The sequence below is a fragment of the Pelobates fuscus genome, chromosome 1 (genome assembly GCF_036172605.1).
Source record: "Pelobates fuscus isolate aPelFus1 chromosome 1, aPelFus1.pri, whole genome shotgun sequence".
NCBI lineage: Eukaryota > Metazoa > Chordata > Amphibia > Anura > Pelobatidae > Pelobates > Pelobates fuscus.
Genome location: NC_086317.1, coordinates 6,748,459 through 6,769,620, shown reverse-complemented (window position 1 = coordinate 6,769,620; position 21,162 = coordinate 6,748,459). Strand labels below are relative to the sequence as shown.

Below are 21,162 nucleotides of genomic sequence, written 5' to 3'. Positions count from 1 at the left end.
AGTTAGGTCAGGCTGTGATGGGGGATACACTGGGGGGGGGGCAGTTAGGTCAGGCTGTGATGGGGGATGCACTGGGGGGGGAGTTAGGTCAGGCTGTAATGGGGGATACACTGGGGGGGGAGTTAGGTCAGGCTGTAATGGGGTATACACTGGGGGGGGGGAGTTAGGTCAGGCTGTAATGGGGGATACACTGGGGGGGGGGAGTTAGGTCAGGCTGTAATGGGGGTACACTGGGGGGGAGTAGGCTGTAATGGGGGATACACTGGGGGGGAGCAGGCTGTAATGGGGGATACACTGGGGGGGAGTAGGCTGTAATGGGGGATACACTGGGGGGGAGTAGGCTGTAATGGGGGATACACTGGGGGGGGGGAGTTAGGTCAGGCTGTAATGGGGGATACACTGGGGGGGGAGCAGGCTGTAATGGGGGATACACTGGGGGAAGGGGGGAGTTAGGTCAGGCTGTAATGGGGGATGGGGGATACACTGGGGGGGCAGTTAGGTCAGGCTGCTTCCCCAAACTCCAGCCCTCCAGAAGTTGCTGAACTACAACTCCCATGATTCTATGAATGAAATAGATGGCTGAGAATCATGGGAGTTGTAGTTCAGCAACTTCTGGATTGCCAGAGTTGGGGAAGCAGCCTGTCTGAGATGGAAAACTATTGGTTTCCATGGAAACTGCTCCCCATTAACCCTGCACTCAGTTACTGTGGGCGGGGCCAAGAAACCAGGCAGTGGGCGGGGCCAGGAATCCCGGCAGTGGGCGGGGCTAGAAAACCAGGCAGTGGGGCGGGGTAGGAGGGGCTGGGACGCTCAGTCTCGAGGGGGGGGGGCGTGGTAACAGAAGCGGGATCAGGGGGCGGGGCCGAGATGGTCCTGTGATCCGTCTCCTAGCAACCGAGTAGCGTCTGGAAACGGGAGCTGATACCGAGACCGACACCGAGACCGAGAGCGGAGAATGGGCCCCAAGAGACCTAAGAGCGGCCAGTCCTCCACCGCAGGGCCGGCTACCCAACCCCGGAACTGGGAGTCCGGACTGATCGACACCCCGCTGCAGGAGGTAGGGGAGCAAGGGGTTAACTGTCTGTAATGGGGAGCAAGGGGTTAACTGTCTGTAATGGGGAGCAAGGGGTTAACTGTCTGTAACGGGGGGAGCAAGGGGTTAACTGTCTGTAATGGGGAGCAAGGGGTTAACTGTCTGTAACGGGGGGAGCAAGGGGTTAACTGTCTGTAATGGGGAGCAAGGGGTTAACTGTCTGTAATGGGGGAGCAAGGGGTTAACTGTCTGTAATGGGGAGCAAGGGGTTAACTGTCTGTAACGGGGGGAGCAAGGGGTTAACTGTCTGTAATGGGGAGCAAGGGGTTAACTGTCTGTAACGGGGGGAGCAAGGGGTTAACTGTCTGTAATGGGGAGCAAGGGGTTAACTGTCTGTAATGGGGAGCAAGGGGTTAACTGTCTGTAATGGGGAGCAAGGGGTTAACTGTCTGTAATGGGGAGCAAGGGGTTAACTGTCTGTAATGGGGAGCAAGGGGTTAACTGTCTGTAATGGGGAGCAAGGGGTTAACTGTCTGTAATGGGGAGCAAGGGGTTAACTGTCTGTAATGGGGAGCAAGGGGTTAACTGTCTGTAATGGGGAGCAAGGGGTTAACTGTCTGTAATGGGGGAGCAAGGGGTTAACTGTCTGTAATGGGGAGCAAGGGGTTAACTGTCTGTAACGGGGGAGCAAGGGGTTAACTGTCTGTAATGGGGGGAGCAAGGGGTTAACTGTCTGTAACGGGGGAGCAAGGGGTTAACTGTCTGTAATGGGGGGAGCAAGGGGTTAACTGTCTGTAACGGGGGAGCAAGGGGTTAACTGTCTGTAATGGGGGGAGCAAGGGGTTAACTGTCTGTAACGGGGGAGCAAGGGGTTAACTGTCTGTAATGGGGAGCAAGGGGTTAACTGTCTGTAATGGGGAGCAAGGGGTTAACTGTCTGTAATGGGGGGAGCAAGGGGTTAACTGTCTGTAATGGGGGGAGCAAGGGGTTAACTGTCTGTAATGGGGAGCAAGGGGTTAACTGTCTGTAATGGGGGAGCAAGGGGTTAACTGTCTGTAATGGGGGGAGCAAGGGGTTAACTGTCTGTAATGGGGGGAGCAAGGGGTTAACTGTCTGTAATGGGGGGAGCAAGGGGTTAACTGTCTGTAATGGGGGGAGCAAGGGGTTAACTGTCTGTAATGGGGGGAGCAAGGGGTTAACTGTCTGTAATGGGGAGCAAGGGGTTAACTGTCTGTAATGGGGAGCAAGGGGTTAACTGTCTGTAATGGGGAGCAAGGGGTTAACTGTCTGTAATGGGGAGCAAGGGGTTAACTGTCTGTAATGGGGAGCAAGGGGTTAACTGTCTGTAATGGGGAGCAAGGGGTTAACTGTCTGTAATGGGGAGCAAGGGGTTAACTGTCTGTAACGGGGGGAGCAAGGGGTTAACTGTCTGTAATGGGGGGAGCAAGGGGTTAACTGCCTGTAATGGGGAGCAAGGGGTTAACTGTCTGTAATGGGGGGAGCAAGGGGTTAACTGTCTGTAATGGGGGGAGCAAGGGGTTAACTGTCTGTAATGGGGAGCAAGGGGTTAACTGTCTGTAATGGGGGAGCAAGGGGTTAACTGTCTGTAATGGGGAGCAAGGGGTTAACTGTCTGTAATGGGGGAGCAAGGGGTTAACTGTCTGTAATGGGGGAGCAAGGGGTTAACTGTCTGTAATGGGGGAGCAAGGGGTTAACTGTCTGTAATGGGGAGCAAGGGGTTAACTGTCTGTAATGGGGAGCAAGGGGTTAACTGTCTGTCTGTAACGGGGGGAGCAAGGGGTTAACTGTCTGTAATGGGGAGCAAGGGGTTAACTGTCTGTAATGGGGGGAGCAAGGGGTTAACTGTCTGTAATGGGGAGCAAGGGGTTAACTGTCTGTAACGGGGGGAGCAAGGGGTTAACTGTCTGTAATGGGGAGCAAGGGGTTAACTGTCTGTAATGGGGGAGCAAGGGGTTAACTGTCTGTAATGGGGGGAGCAAGGGGTTAACTGTCTGTAATGGGGGAGCAAGGGGTTAACTGTCTGTAACAGGGGGAGCAAGGGGTTAACTGTCTGTAATGGGGAGCAAGGGGTTAACTGTCTGTAATGGGGGAGCAAGGGGTTAACTGTCTGTAATGGGGGAGCAAGGGGTTAACTGTCTGTAATGGGGAGCAAGGGGTTAACTGTCTGTAATGGGGGAGCAAGGGGTTAACTGTCTGTAATGGGGGAGCAAGGGGTTAACTGTCTGTAACGGGGAGCAAGGGGTTAACTGTCTGTAACGGGGAGCAAGGGGTTAACTTCTGTAATGGGGGGAGCAAGGGGTTAACTGTCTGTAATGGGGAGCAAGGGGTTAACTGTCTGTAATGGGGGAGCAAGGGGTTAACTGTCTGTAATGGGGGAGCAAGGGGTTAACTGTCTGTAACGGGGGGGAGCAAGGGGTTAACTGTCACCTTTGGGAGGAAGGGGCTAACCCCTTGTCCAGTCTATAGGGGTCATGTTTACCTATTATTGACCAGTCTATATAGGCCATGTTTACCTGTTATTGACCAGTCTATAGGGGCCATATTTACCTGTTAATGACCAGTCTATAGGGGCCATGTTTACCTGTTAATGACCGGTCTATAGGGGCGATGTTTACCTGTTAATGACCAGTCTATAGGGGCCATATTTACCTGTTAATGACCAGTCTATAGGGGCCATGTTTACCTGTTATTGACCGGTCTATAGAGGCCATGTTTACCTGTTAATGACCAGTCTATATAGGCCATGTTTACCTGTTAATGACCGGTCTATAGGGGTGATGTTTACCTGTTATTGACCGGTCTATAGAGGCCATATTTACCTGTTAATGACCAGTCTATAGGGGCCATGTTTATCTGTTAATGACCAGTCTATGGGGGCCATGTTTACCTGTTATTGACCAGTCTATGGGGGCCATGTTTACCTGTTATTGACCAGTCTATATAGGCCATGTTTACCTGTTATTGACCAGTCTATGGGGGTCATGTTTACCTGTTAATGACCAGTCTATGGGGGCCATGTTTACCTGTTAATGACCAGTCTATGGGGGCCATGTTTACCTGTTAATGACCAGTCTATAGGGGCCATATTTACCTGTTAATGATCAGTCTATAGGGGCCATGTTTACCTGTTAATGACCAGTCTATGGGGGCCATATTTACCTGTTAATGATCAGTCTATAGGGGCCATGTTTATCTGTTAATGACCAGTCTATAGGGGCCATATTTACCTGTTAATGATCAGTCTATAGGGGCCATGTTTACCTGTTAATGACCAGTCTATGGGGGCCATATTTACCTGTTAATGATCAGTCTATAGGGGCCATGTTTATCTGTTAATGACCAGTCTATAGGGGCCATATTTACCTGTTAATGATCAGTTTATAGAGGCCATGCTTACCTGTTAATGACCAGTCTATGGGGGCCATGTTTACCTGTTAATGACCAGTCTATGGGGGCCATGTTTACCTGTTAATGACCAGTCTATAGGGGCCATGTTTATCTGTTAATGACCAGTCTATAGGGGCCATGTTTACCTGTTAATGACCAGTCTATAGGGGCCATGTTTATCTGTTAATGACCAGTCTATAGGGGCCATATTTACCTGTTAATGATCAGTTTATAGAGGCCATGTTTACCTGTTAATGACCAGTCTATGGGGGCCATGTTTACCTGTTAATGACCAGTCTATGGGGGCCATGTTTACCTGTTAATGACCAGTCTATAGGGGCCATGTTTACCTGTTAATGACCAGTCTATAGGGGCCATGTTTATCTGTTAATGACCAGTCTATAGGGGCCATGTTTATCTGTTAATGACCAGTCTATAGGGGCCATATTTACCTGTTAATGACCAGTCTATAGGGGCCATGTTTACCTGTTAATGATCAGTCTATAGGGGCCATGTTTACCTGTTAATGATCAGTCTATAGGGGCCATGTTTATCTGTTAATGACCAGTCTATAGGGGCCATGTTTACCTGTTAATGATCAGTCTATAGGGGCCATGTTTACCTGTTAATGACCAGTCTATAGGGGCCATGTTTATCTGTTAATGACCAGTCTATGGGGGCCATGTTTACCTGTTAATGACCAGTCTATAGAGGCCATGCTTACCTGTTAATGATCAGTCTATAGGGGCCATATTTACCTGTTATTGACCAGTCTATAGGGGCCATATTTACCTGTTAATGATCAGTCTATAGGGGCCATATTTACCTGTTATTGACCAGTCTATGGGGGCCATGTTTACCTGTTAATGGCCAGTTTATAGGGGCCATATTTACCTGTTAATGATCAGTCTATAGGGGCCATGTTTACCTGTTAATGACCAGTCTATGGGGGCCATGTTTACCTGTTAATGATCAGTCTATAGGGGCCATATTTACCTGTTATTGACCAGTCTATAGGGGCCATATTTACCTGTTAATGATCAGTCTATAGGGGCCATGTTTATCTGTTATTGACCAGTCTATAGGGGCCACCGCATCCAAAATGGCGGCATGTCTACTTCCAGTGCCTCGATGGCGGCTACAATCATATCCGAAAGCTGGAAATGGAAATAACGTCATATTGAAGGTGGCTGATGGTGGAAGTACTATTGGACCATATATGGGAATGGTTTGACCCGGTCAATGAACGCAAGTGGGATTAATTGAGTCATTAAAGGATCACTATAGGGGCAGGAACACAAACATGTATTCTTGACCCTATAGTGTTAACACCACCATTTAGCCCCCCTGGGCCCCTCATGCCTCCATAAATATAGTAAAAATCTTACTGTATTCAAGCCTGAAGCTGTAACTCTGCATGCTGTTAGACGCAGAAAAACAAGCAGTCTGCCGACATGTGATAGCCTGATCCAATCACAGTGCTTCCCCATAGGATTGGCTGAGACTGACAAAGAGGCAGATCAGGGGCAGAGCCAGCATGATTCAAACAAAGCACTGGCCAATCAGCATCTCCTCATAGAGAGGAATTGAATCAATGAATCTCTATGAGGAAAGTTCAGTGTCTGCATGCAGAGGGAGGAGACACTGAATCACAGGATGCTGTGCACAGTGCTGCCCTGTGCTCTGCTGACAGCAGATCTGAGTGGATGGAGGCTTATTATGCCTCCATCAACTCCGAAGTCCATCAACTCCGGTTCACTCTGAGTGACTGCAACTGGAGGTGTTCCTAGCTTTCAATGTAAACACTGTATTTTCTCAGAACATACCGTGTTTACATGAGAGGCTGCAGGGAGCTATAGTTCTCACCTGAACAACCTCATTAAGCTGAAGTTGTTCAGGTGACTATAGTGTCCTTTTAAATTGGCTATATAACTGCAATGACAGCACTGAGACAGACCAGACAGTGGTCGAAACTTGTGCTGATTTGTTTATTGCTAGAATTTTATTTTAATCCATGCTATCTATCTTGATTATAGTGAAATCTACCATACTCCAATAGGTCTGCGATTGAATCAAGCTACCCAAAGCTCGATGGGATATCTGCAGAGTTCAGAGCAAACTTAGTAGGCTCTAAAGAATGTGAGTGTTCCCAGAAACCACTCTCTCACTGTATCATTAGACATACTACACAATGCTGGCCTTTATTCTATTTAAATCAGTGTATAACGGGATAACTATAACCACTGTGTGCGTTACCACCTTTTTAATTTGATTGAAGTCGGTTTGTTGTAAGTGTAAAGCAGTGACATTATACTGCACTGGGTCGTATTTAATTATCCCTTAATTAATTAATTATTGTGTAAATAAAAGATTTATCGAGTGCCATCTGGATCCAGTTCAGGCCAGGCACAGATTGCATTGGAAGAGGACAAACCGACACATCGGAGGAGATTCATTACATTTATTAAATCTCTTGGGATTTTCAGCTACTTTTGCCCCAACTCATTTTTGAATTTACACAATGTTTTTGGCAACATAATGAATATATCAATCGTTCTGCCACTCCAAATCTGGCGGCAGGTGGAAATGACTATAAAAGAAACTATTAGAGCTCTTTAATAAATATGATCTAAATAATGAACACCTTTAACCATCACTTTGATAAATCTCCCCTAATGTTTCTCTTTCCTCGTCTCTGAACGCTTTCTCTGTATTAACTTCCAGATGCAGTAAACCATTAGTAATATCACAGACTGTAATAGTTTATAATCAGTGAGTAGTGATGTCACAGTTAGACTGTAATAGTTTATAATCAGTGAGTAGTGATGTCACAGTTAGACTGTAGTAGTTTATAATCTGTGAGTAGTAATATCACAGTTAGATTGTAATAGTTTATAATCTGTGAGTAGTGATGTCACAGTTAGATTGTAATAGTTTATAATCTGTGAGTAGTGATGTCACAGACTGTAATGATTTATTTTCAGTCAGTAGTTATGTCACAGTTAGATTGTAATAGTTTATAATCAGTGAGTATTGATGTCACAGTTAGACTGTAATAGTTTATAATCTGTGAGTAGTGATGTCACAGTTAGACTGTAATAGTTTATAATCTGTGAGTAGTGATGTCACAGTTAGACTGTAATAGTTTATAATCAATGAGTAGTTATGGCACAGTTAGACTGTAATGATTTATTATCAGTGAGTAATGATGATCACATGGACTGTAATGACGTATAATCCCTGAGCCGTGATGTCATAGCTGGACTGTAATAACTAATAATCAATGAGTAGTGATGTCTCAGCCGGGCTGTAATAGCATTGTGAGTCCTGGCAGTAGCCAATTGTCACTTGATTTCCCAGTGGCACCGAGCCAATAAAAGTTTATTTTCCATTTAATGGTTGTAGAGAAGTTGCTGGTTATTTGTGTTTTGCAGCTGATCTCGCTCCCCGTGTCATATCAGTGTTATTTGCCCCTTATTGAAATACATATGACTGTTAATATTTTGCACCTGTTCAAAGATTTTGTGTTTTTCTTAAGCCATATTCAGCAATGTAATGAAGCCCAGTGTAAACAGAGAGGCTTATTCACCAGGAGCCTGGGAAGGCGAGAGTGGAGGGGCCTGCTTGGGGAAGGAAAGCGCCACGTTGCTGTGCGAGGCTGGGTGTGCGATACTCTGCAGGGAAACAATGAAATGAAAACGATAAATTATAGGTTTTTTGTCCAGCTGTCCAAAGCGAGGCGTTTAATTGATGTGAAGTCCTGGCCGGCGGCGCTCTGGGCTGGTCAGGGTTTAATCTTGATAAATCTACGTATACGATTTGTAGGTTTAGCATTGCATCGGCTGTTGATCGTGTTATTTATGGCGTAGCAGCCAGCCCATAAAACGCTTATAAAGTAATGAGAAAATCATCTTTCTGCCTGTTAACCTGTTCACCACCACAGCGCCGCACACAGATCAGGCATGTCTGTGCGTCTGCTCCTGCGTCACTAGAGGAGTTCAGCCTCAATGGCAGAATTATATACACAGCTTAAACATAGGTACATAGCCCATGGAATATATACCTAGCTGTGACCTGTACATACTGAACTACACCCTAAATATAGCTGCAACATACAATTAATAATTATTGTATACATACCAACCAACATTTCAAATGGACAAAGAGGGACTCTTTCATTTTAGGGGTATGGGGGAGTGGGCAAGGACGGGGCTGTAGCGGAGCTGCTATATTAAATCCCAATATCTCCGCTGGTAAAATAAAGTAATTCAAGAAAAGCGCTGAATAACCGGACGAAACACAGTTCTGGGAGTCAACTGAGGTTTTATTCACAGGCCACAGTATTTATGTGGTTCCCCATGCAAGGGGTTTCCTGAGAGCCTTTACAGGGGGTGTACAGTAGGGGACTACATGGGGAACTGAACATACAGGACACTTTTCCCACCATGCACTGCTGTACGAGAGGGATACTCCCATAAAAATATCCTGTTAAGTGGATTATCCCTCTGTACAGCAGAACCGGTCTTTTTACTCAAAAATACATAACTTGCACGTTATTCGTGCTATTTAACCAAATGACATCTATATAGATAGCTGGGATCTGAGCGCATACTTCGGGAAACTACCGCTCAGATCCCAGCACAATTAGCCGAATGCCACACAAAACATACTTTAATATGAACTCGAACGGCGGCCACCCTGCGAATCAATTAACTGAGGAAAGATACATTGTTGCAATCTGTTAATGGGAGCCACACGACCTCCTGTGTGTGGTCTCCCATTCGGTACTTTGTTCGTTTCACGAACAGTGTTGAAAGTCACTGTTCGTGAAACTACCACAGGAATGCTAGCGGCTTTCGCGCCACTAGTGTACGAATGCCCACTATCCCATATTTAAGCGAACACTTAAAATAAGCTTTATATCACACAGTCTCTCCAGGACAACCATTATACATAAAAGAATAGTCTTAAGTGGCTAGGTTTGCCACAGGGGATTACTAATAATAATTTATTAGTAACAAAAATTTAATTTTAGAAGAAGAACAATGTATCTTATGTACACAGACTGATTTCCAAACACATTTATTGTAGTTTAAAGACACATTACTGGGAGTATTATTGCTGTGGGGCTCTGTTATAGGCTCAGACACATTACTGGGAGTATTATTGCTGTGGAGTTCTGTTATACACACAGTGTAAACATAGCAGTTTCATTGAGCTGACGTGGTCTGGGTGCCTATAGTGGTCCTTTAAACTACAATGAATGTGTTTAATTAACTGAGGAAATTATTGATGTGAAGCTCTGTTATACACTCAGACACATTACTGGGAGTATTATTACTGTGGAGCTCTGTTATACTGTCAGACACATTACTGGGAGTATTATTGCTGTGGGGCTCTGTTATACACTCAGACACATTACTGGGAGTATTATTGCTGTGGAGCTCTGTTATACACTCAGATACATAACTGAGTATTATTGCTGTGGAGCTCTGTTATAACACATTACTGGGAGTATTATAGCTATGGAGCTCTGTTATACACAGACACATTACTGGGAGTATTATTGCTGTGAAGCTCTGTTATACACTCAGACACATTACTGGGAGTATTATTGCTGCGGAGCTCTGTTATACACTCAGACACATTACTGGGAGTATTATTGCTGTGGAGCTCTGTTATACACGGAGACACATTACTGGCAGTATTATTGCTGTGGAGCTCTGTTATACACTCAGACACATTACTGTGAGTATTATTGCTGTGGAGCTCTGTTATACACTCAGACACATTACTGGAAGTATTATTGCTGTGGGGCTCTGTTATACACTCAGACACATTACTGGGAGTATTATTGCTGTGGAGCTCTGTTACACACTCAGACACATTACTGGGAGTATTATTGCTGTGGAGTTCTGTTATACACTCAGACACATTACTGGGAGTATTATTGCTGTGAAGCTCTGTTATACACTCAGACATTACTGGGAGTATTATTGCTGTGAAGCTCTGTTATACACTCAGTCACATTACTGGGAGTATTATTGCTGTGAAGCTCTGTTATACACTCAGACACATTACTGGGAGTATTATTGCTGTGGAGCTCTGTTATACACTCAGGCACATTACTGGGAGTATTATTGCTGTGGAGCTTTGTTATACACTCAGACACATTACTGGGAATATTATTGCAGTGGAGCTCTGTTATACACGCAGACACATTACTGGGAGTATTATTGCTGTGGAGCTCTGTTATACACTCAGACACATTACTGGGAGTATTATTACTGTGGGGCTCTGTTATACACTCAGACACATTACTGGGAGTATTATTGCTGTGGGGCTCTGTTATACACTCAGACACATTACTGGCAGTATTATTGCTGTGGAGCTCTGTTATACACTCAGACACATTACTGGCAGTATTATTGCTGTGGAGCTCTGTTATACACTCAGACACATTACTGGCAGTATTATTGCTGTGGAGCTCTGTTATACACTCAGACACATTACTGGGAGTATTATTGCTGTGGAGCTCTGTTATACACTCAGACACATTACTGGGAGTATTATTACTGTGGAGCTCTGTTATACACTCAGACACATTACTGGGAGTGTTATTACTGTGGAGCTCTGTTATACACTCAGACACATTACTGGGAGTATTATTGCTGTGGAGCTCTGTTATACACTCAGGCACATTACTGGGAGTATTATTGCTGTGGAGCTTTGTTATACACTCAGACACATTACTGGGAATATTATTGCAGTGGAGCTCTGTTATACACTCAGTCACATTACTGGGAGTATTATTGCTGTGGAGCTCTGTTATACACTCAGGCACATTACTGGGAGTATTATTGCTGTGGAGCTTTGTTATACACTCAGACACATTACTGGGAATATTATTGCAGTGGAGCTCTGTTATACACGCAGACACATTACTGGGAGTATTATTGCTGTGGAGCTCTGTTATACACTCAGACACATTACTGGGAGTATTATTACTGTGGAGCTCTGTTATACACTCAGACACATTACTGGCAGTATTATTGCTGTGGAGCTCTGTTATACACTCAGACACATTACTGGCAGTATTATTGCTGTGGAGCTCTGTTATACACTCAGACACATTACTGGGAGTATTATTGCTGTGGAGCTCTGTTATACACTCAGACACATTACTGGGAGTATTATTACTGTGGAGCTCTCTTATACACTCAGACACATTACTGGGAGTATTATTGCTGTGGAGCTCTGTTATACACTCAGACACATTACTGGGAGTATTATTGCTGTGGAGCTCTCTTATACACTCACACATTACTGGGAGTATTATTGCTGTGGAGCTCTGTTATACACAGTGTAAACATAGCAGTTTCATTGAGCTTACGTGGTCTGGGTGCCTATAGTGGTCCTTTAAACTACAATGAATGTGTTTATAAGATACATTGTTCTTTTTCTAAATTACATTTTAGTTTGTTTATTTTGTTATTTTGAATTTGTTATTGGTAAGTCCCCGGAAGTTATCAGAACAGCCCTGTCCCTAGCCACTCCCCCACTCAAACCCAGAACAGCCGCGCCCCTGGTTATTCCCCCACTCACACCCTTAAAGGGAATCTCCAGTGCCAGCAAAACAATCCGTTTTCCTGGCACTGGAGGTTCCCTCCAGTGAAAACCCCTCAGTCACTTACCTGAGGCTGCGACGATGTCCCTCATCGCTGTCTCCTCCTCCCCCGCCGCTCCTCCTTCTTACTCCGTCGGCCGGTTGGCGAGACTGATCCCGCCCACCGGCCGAGAGACCTAATGTGCATTAGGTCTCCCCATAGGAAAGCATTGAAAACTAATTTCAATGCTTTCCTATGGGGATTTGAGCGACGCTGGAGGTCCTCACACAGCGTGAGGACGTCCAGCGACGCTCTAGCACAGAAAACCTGTGCTATAGAGCAGGAAGTTCCCTCTAGTGGCTGTCTAATAGACAGCCACTAGGGGAGGACTTAACCCTGCAAGGTAATTATTGCAGTTTATAAAAAAAACTGCAATAATTACACTTGCAGGGTTAAGGGTAGTGGGAGTTGGCACCCAGACCACTCCAATGGGAAGAAGTGGTCTGGGTGCCTGGAGTGTCCCTTTAAATTTAAAGTGTCCCTCTTTGTCCATATGAAATAGTTTAGCAGATTAAATATTTATCTTTGTTATAGTTACTATATAGTGTAAATATTTAAAGGGACACTTCGATTCCTTAGAGCAGTTTAGCTTGCTGGAGTGCTTAATGGGTGAATAGTGTCCTCCTTTTTCATTTTATAAAAAGTGTAGATTTCAATACAAATTGTCGCTTTTCTAAATGAACCTGGTTACACCCTCCTGGCTGTCAATCAGACATCTGGTCTTGTTACTTCCTGGTTGTTTACCGGTTACATTATGGTAGAGGGGGGTACAGGAAGTGCAGTAGTTTTACAGTATAGATTTTATTTATATAGAGCTAACAGGTGTATTCAGCACTTTACAGATCAAATTGTATGAGAGGAAGCTAAACGTCAGCGAGTTGTAAGTACAGATTCCCGCGGCTCTCTTACCGTGCATGCAACATGATGTACGCCGATACAACAGTTACTGGGAGCTGCACATTATAGAGTATATTGTCCTTCCTACTGGCATCAGATCTAGAGCAGCTACCTGGCTCTCCCACTTCCTCTCCTTCACCTAACTATCCAGAGCAAGAGGAGAATATTCGGGTACCAGTCTGGAGCCTAGCCCTGGTATCAGTCTGTCTATCTCTATCATTCTGTCTGTCTCTCTCACTCTGTCTCTGTCAGTCTGTCTATCTCTATCATTCTGTCTGTCTCTCTCACTCTGTCTCTGTCAGTCTGTCTATTTCTGTCACTGTCTCTGTTTACTATCTCTGTCTGTCTGTCTATTTATGTCAGTCAGTCTATCTCTGTCAGTCAGTCTATCTCTGTCAGTCAGTCTATCTCTGCCAGTATGTCAGTCTATCTCTGCCAGTATGTCAGTCTATCTCTGCCAGTATGTCAGTCTATCTCTGCCAGTATGTCAGTCTATCTCTGCCAGTATGTCAGTCTGTCTCTCAGTCTCTCTCTGTCTCTGTCTCTCAGTCTCTCTCTGTCTCTCAGTCTCTCTCTGTCTCTGTCTCTCAGTCTCTCTCAGTCTCTCTGTCTTTCTTTCTGTCTCTGTCTGTCTCTGTATGTCTGTCTGTCTGTCTCTCTGTCTGTCTCTGTCTGTCTGTCTGTCTGTCTCTCTGTCTGTCTCTGTCTGTCTGTCTCTCTGTCTGTCTTTCAGTCTCTCTCTGTCTCTGTCTCTCAGTCTCTCTCTGTCTCTGTCTCTCTCTGTCTCTCAGTCTCTCTCAGTCTCTCTCAGTCTCTCTCAGTCTCTCTGTCTTTCTTTCTGTCTCTGTCTGTCTCTGTATGTCTGTATGTCTGTCTGTCTGTCTGTCTCTCTGTCTGTCTTTCAGTCTCTCTCTGTCTCTGTCTCTCAGTCTCTCTCTGTCTCTGTCTCTCTCTGTCTCTCAGTCTCTCTCAGTCTCTCTCTGTCTTTCTGTCTTTCTTTCTGTCTCTGTATGTCTGTCTGTCTGTCTGTCTCTGTCTGTCTGTCTCTCTGTCTGTCTTTCAGTCTCTCTCTGTCTCTGTCTCTCAGTCTCTCTCAGTCTCTCTGTCTTTCTTTCTGTCTCTGTCTGTCTCTGTATGTCTGTATGTCTGTCTGTCTGTCTGTCTCTCTGTCTGTCTTTCAGTCTCTCTCTGTCTCTGTCTCTCAGTCTCTCTCTGTCTCTGTCTCTCTCTGTCTCTCAGTCTCTCTCAGTCTCTCTCAGTCTCTCTGTCTTTCTTTCTGTCTCTGTCTGTCTCTGTATGTCTGTCTGTCTGTCTGTCTCTCTGTCTGTCTTTCAGTCTCTCTCTGTCTCTGTCTCTCAGTCTCTCTCTGTCTCTGTCTCTCTCTGTCTCTCAGTCTCTCTCAGTCTCTCTCTGTCTTTCTGTCTTTCTTTCTGTCTCTGTATGTCTGTCTGTCTGTCTGTCTCTGTCTGTCTGTCTCTCTGTCTGTCTTTCAGTCTCTCTCTGTCTCTGTCTCTCAGTCTCTCTCAGTCTCTCTGTCTTTCTTTCTGTCTCTGTCTGTCTCTGTATGTCTGTCTGTCTGTCTCTCTGTCTGTCTCTGTCTGTCTTTCAGTCTCTCTCTGTCTCTGTCTCTCAGTCTCTCTCTGTCTCTGTCTCTCTCTGTCTCTCAGTCTCTCTCAGTCTCTCTCTGTCTTTCTGTCTTTCTTTCTGTCTCTGTATGTCTGTCTGTCTGTCTGTCTCTCGGTCTGTCTCTGTCTGTCTGTCTCTCTGTCTGTCTTTCAATCTGTGTCTATTCCTTTATTCATTTTCTCTATCTAGAAATCAATTCCATTCTGTCTTTGTCTCTCTCTCTGTATTGAGTTTCTAATTGTGAAATAATATGGCTCGCTCTTAATAATGGATGGGCCAGCTCACCCTTACTCGTGCTTGGTATAATATTTGTGTGTTTATTTACACTGTATTGTATCTATTAGTAAAATATTGCTCTCACTCCTGTTTACTGACGTGTCCTGGATATATGTATATTACTAGACGTGTATCCCCTTTTCCATATTGTTTTGAGGACCCAGAGGAGTCCGTATCTACAGTACTTGTAGTACAAAGGTATCTATTACCCACTCAGTGTGTGTTCTATCCACCAGTAGGTGCATCTGTATATTTTATAAATGTATATTACTAGACGTGCACGCAGACTATATCGCTTTAGGAAAGGATAGACATTGTGTTTTTTCTCTCGCCATTGGGCGCAGGTTCATTTTAGGATTAATTCCCCAAAGACCCCAACGTTTTCTAAATAAACGCCTCCAAGGAGCTGAGATCAAAGTGGAATTCGTGACATGTCCTGTTAGAAAGTCCCCCCACCCTTGGACATTTTCCTTCAATAATTGGGTTAAGTCATTGACTTCTTAACTGCAAATTGGCAGTAAAAACAGAAATCTTCACATTCCTTACTCAGAAAAAAGGAAAAAAAATATAGTGTCAACATTCAATAAGAAAACTAATAATCTCTAAAACAAAAATCACAAATAATGAACAAAGGTAGGATTTATTGCTTTAACTATTCTCCATATATTAGTACCATTGATTTGTTTCTAAATACAGTAATAACATGCTTAGATTTCATTTGAAAAATGTGACATATCCATTAAACTCCTTGTTGATTTTTGACAATATTACTAATCTATCATTAATAATATCATTTCCCGTGCTTTGAATGTACCGCACAATGCGCTATTTTATTGTTACTATGATCTGGCGTGAATATTGCATTATGCAGTTAACCCTGTCCTTGCCAGTGTGGATATGCACCATATCATTTCTCCATGTGCCAACCAGGTCCTCTGCAGTGCCCAAAGGGTTAATGGCTTCATTCAGTCCGAGTCGTGCTGCCGCCCCGTAATAAACGGTAAATAGCAGAAATGAGTCTGCAATTATAGCCAGTAATCCTAAAAGCGTTTCCAGATTTTATCATAACCGCGAAAATCATTTTACAAAGGCGCATGAGAACCCCCAAACCCAGAATATTCGCCTTCATTTTCAGCTTTGTTTCTACAAAATCACTTTGTATTCACAAGGGCAGGGAAAAAAAACTCTTTCTGTGTCTGTTCGTAGCTGCAGGATTCGGGAATGAGAGCTAAACCCAGATCTGTTTATCCAAATTAGTTAACGCATTCACTGCCACGGACTGGCTCAGCGTCACTGGCTCTGACCCCCCAGTAATCACACGTTAAAATTGGAATTATTAGTAAATAATAACTATTAAAGGAAAATCCAGCGATTCAATGAAATGTTTTCACTGGGTCGGGTTGTTCCCTCCGCTGCGAGATTGCTTTAAATACCGAGAGCAGAGTTAAACGACTGGAACTGACACGGAAATCGCCACGTAACGAGAAAGCAGCGATCTGTTTACACAGTCCTTCTCAAAAAGGACATTGTTCTTGTTGTTTGATTATTTGTTTTAATGCCCTAATATTATTCTTTACTTGTTGTAATCTATATATATATATAATGTATTTATATTAGGTGTCTGTCTGTCCAATATTGTCCAGTATCTATCTATATCTATCTGTCTGTCTGTCTGTCTGTCTGTCTGTCTATCTCTATATATATATATAATGTATATTAGGTGTCTGTCTATATATATATATAGATATAGATATAGATATTCTTACCCCTGGGTGGTATATATATAATTTAAAAAAAAATATTTGTGACTTTATGAGATATGATATCTACACATTAATATATCTCTTAAGTGCATGAAATAGTGTACTCATAGAAGTGTAGTAAAAGCTATAAAGCTGCTCCGATCCAAACAGACAAAAAAAAAAAAACAAGTGACAGGCGACGTTTTACTCTTTTATCAAGACTTTCTTCAAGAGCGAAAAAAACTAAATATAATATATAGAGACTATATGTACTATTTAAGCAGCTATAATATATATATAGCGTATATATTGTATCCGTCTTTATGTGTGTGTGTGTGTGTGTGTGTACGTATATATTGTATCCGTCTTTATATATGTGTGTGTACGTATATATTGTATCCGTCTTTATATATGTGTGTGTACGTATATATTGTATCCGTCTTTATATATGTGTGTGTACGTATATATTGTATCCGTCTTTATATATGTGTGTGTACGTATATATTGTATCCGTCTTTATATATGTGTGTGTACGTATATATTGTATCCGTCTTTATGTGTGTGTATACGTATATATTGTATCCGTCTTTATATATGTGTGTGTACGGATATATTGTATCCGTCTTTGTGTGTGTGTATACGTATATATTGTATCCGTCTTTATATATGTGTGTATACGTATATATTGTATCCGTCTTTATGTGTGTGTATACGTATATATTGTATCCGTCTTTATATATGTGTGTATACGTATATATTGTATCCGTCTTTATATATGTGTGTATACGTATATATTGTATCCGTCTTTATATATGTGTGTGTACGTATATATTGTATCCGTCTTTATATATGTGTGTATACGTATATATTGTATCCGTCTTTATGTGTGTGTATACGTATATATTGTATCCGTCTTTATATATGTGTGTGTGTACGTATATATTGTATCCGTCTTTATATATGTGTGTATACGTATATATTGTATCCGTCTTTATATATGTGTGTGTATACGTATATATTGTATCCGTCTTTATATATGTGTGTGTATACGTATATATTGTATCCGTCTTTATATATGTGTGTATACGTATATATTGTATCCGTCTTTATATATGTGTGTGTATACGTATATATTGTATCCGTCTTTATATATGTGTGTGTACGTATATATTGTATCCGTCTTTATATATGTGTGTAAACGTATATATTGTATCCGTCTTTATATATGTGTGTGTACCTATATATTGTATCCGTCTTTATATATGTGTGTGTACGTATATATTGTATCCGTCTTTATATATGTGTGTGTACGTATATATTGTATCCGTCTTTATATATGTGTGTGTACGTATATATTGTATCCGTCTTTATGTGTGTGTGTGTTTTAATAGATTTGTATGGTTCTGTTTTAACTATTTCATTTCACAGTCTTTAGAAGAGCCAAATAAAATCCGTTTGCTGAGATTTTAAGGGCATGCAGGTTAATACATTAGATTTTATACTGCCTCATTTATTCCGCCCCTCTATTTGCTGCAAAATAAATTAGGACGTGTCTTTTAATTGACATTAATAAATAATCCTCGCATAGCCTCCACTACCCCCATAACACTCAGACAGTGGATTATTTCACTCACTTGTTTCAAAGCTTCTTATATTTATAACAGAATTTTAACTTAAACTTTCAAAATGCTCAACGTTCTGATTCTTTACCAAATGTCTGATCTGATTCTCCCATTTACTGTGAGCCTTCTAAGCGTAATACAATGACCAATAATATTATATGATTATTATTCTATACCTTCTACGCGTAATACAATGACCAATAATATAATCTGATTATTATTCTATACCTTCTAAGCGTAATACAATGACCAATAATATTATCTGATTATTATTCTATACCTTCGAAGCGTAATACAATGACCAATAATATTATCTGATTATTATTCTATACCTTCGAAGCGTAATACAATGACCAATAATATTATCTGATTATTATTCTATACCTTCGAAGCGTAATACAATGACCAATAATATTATCTGATTATTATTCTATACCTTCGAAGCGTAATACAATGACCAATAATATTATCTGATTATTATTCTATACCTTCGAAGCGTAATACAATGACCAATAATATTATATGATTATTATTCTATACCTTCTAAGCGTAATACAATGACCAATAATATTATCTGATTATTATTCTATACCTTCTAAGCGTAATACAATGACCAATAATATTATCTGATTATTATTCTATACCTTCTAAGCGTAATACAATGGCCAATAATATTATCTGATTATTATTCTATACCTTCGAAGCGTAACACAATGACCAATAATATTATCTGATTATTATTCTATACCTTCGAAGCGTAATACAATGACCAATAATATTATCTGATTATTATTCTATACCTTCGAAGCGTAATACAATGACCAATAATATTATCTGATTATTATTCTATACCTTCGAAGCGTAATACAATGACCAATAATATTATCTGATTATTATTCTATACCTTCTAAGCGTAATACAATGGCCAATAATATTATCTGATTATTATTCAATACCTTCTAAGCGTAATACAATGGCCAATAATATTATCTGATTATTATTCTATATCTTCGAAGCTTAACACAATGACCAATAATATTATCTGATTATTATTCTATACCTTCGAAGCGTAATACAATGACCAATAATATTATCTGATTATTATTCTATACCTTCTAAGCGTAATACAATGGCCAATAATATTATCTGATTATTATTCTATACCTTCGAAGCGTAATACAATGACCAATAATATTATCTGATTATTATTCTATACCTTCTAAGCGTAATACAATGACCAATAATATTATCTGATTATTATTCTATACCTTCTAAGCGTAATACAATGACCAATAATATTATCTGATTATTATTCTATACCTTCTAAGCGTAATACAATGGCCAATAATATTATCTGATTATTATTCTATACCTTCGAAGCGTAACACAATGACCAATAATATTATCTGATTATTATTCTATACCTTCGAAGCGTAACACAATGACCAATAATATTATCTGATTATTATTCTATACCTTCTAAGCGTAATACAAAGACCAATAATATTATCTGATTATTATTCTATACCTTCTAAGCGTAATACAATGACCAATAATATTATCTGATTATTATTCTATACCTTCTAAGCGTAATACAATGACCAATAATATTATCTGATTATTATTCTATACCTTCGAAGCGTAATACAATGACCAATAATATTATCTGATTATTATTCTATACCTTCGAAGCGTAATACAATGACCAATAATATTATCTGATTATTATTCTATACCTTCTAAGCGTAACACAATGACCAATAATATTATCTGATTATTATTCTATACCTTCGAAACGTAATACAATGACCAATAATATTATCTGATTATTATTCTATACCTTCTAAGCGTAATACAATGACCAATAATATTATCTGATTATTATTCTATACCTTTGAAGCGTAATACAATGACCAATAATATTATCTGATTATTATTCTATACCTTCGAAGCGTAATACAATGACCAATAATATTATCTGATTATTATTCTATACCTTCGAAGCGTAATACAATGACCAATAATATTATCTGATTATTGGAAGATGGTTAAATGGCGGAACAAAGAATAACATTCTGTTTTCTTTAACGAAATGGTTGTTCTCATCTAACTATGTTATAGTTCGATTCCTGCATTATTTATTTATATTATATGTGTGTGTGTGTGTGTGTGTGTATATATATATATGTGTGTGTGTGTGTGTGTGTGTGTGTGTGTGTGTATATATATATGTGTGTGTGTGTGTGTATATATATATGTGTGTGTATATATATATATATGTGTGTGTGTGTATATATATATATGTGTGTGTGTGTGTGTATATATATATATATATATATGTGTGTGTGTGTGTGTGTGTATATATATATGTGTGTGTGTGTGTGTGTGTGTGTGTATATATATATATGTGTGTGTGTGTGTGTGTGTGTGTGTGTGTGTGTGTATATATATATATATGTGTGTGTGTGTGTGTGTGTGTGTTTATATGTTTGTATTCGAGACAGGCAGTGTGATTAGAAACGAGTTCTCACTTATTTCAATATATTGTGGCAGGCTTACGCAATGTATGATCCTATACTGTAACTAAGCCCCCATTATTACTGCCAAGTTTAGGTGCTTTTAGTGGGTGAGTGAGTGCGCTGGATCTTGTGCATTGTGTGCGTGTGTGTGCGTGTGTGTGTGTGTGTGTATATATATATACTGTATATTTAAAAACCACTAATATTTTTAACAGTCTCTCTGCCATGGGAGCTTTCAAAATTCCACCATAATTACAAAACAGCAAAACAAAGAAGTGTAGAGACTTTACATCGGGTTAACTTTATGTTAACTCCTCAATCCCTGGAGACCGTAAATTAGTGAAGATATTTAACCCTTTACTGTCAGCAGCT

At 41.2% G+C, this 21,162-nt stretch overlaps 1 protein-coding gene across 1 annotated transcript in view; it reads left to right on the top strand.

Annotated features, from left to right (window-relative positions):
- Positions 1-901: 901 nt before the first annotated feature.
- SPAG17 (sperm associated antigen 17) overlaps positions 902-21,162 on the top strand; it is a 355,700-nt gene continuing 335,439 nt past the window's right edge. The window contains exon 1 of the mRNA XM_063445995.1: positions 902-1,057. Within this exon, the coding sequence (XP_063302065.1) occupies positions 956-1,057 (102 nt within the window). The 5' untranslated portion in view covers positions 902-955. The remainder of the gene's footprint in view (positions 1,058-21,162) is intronic.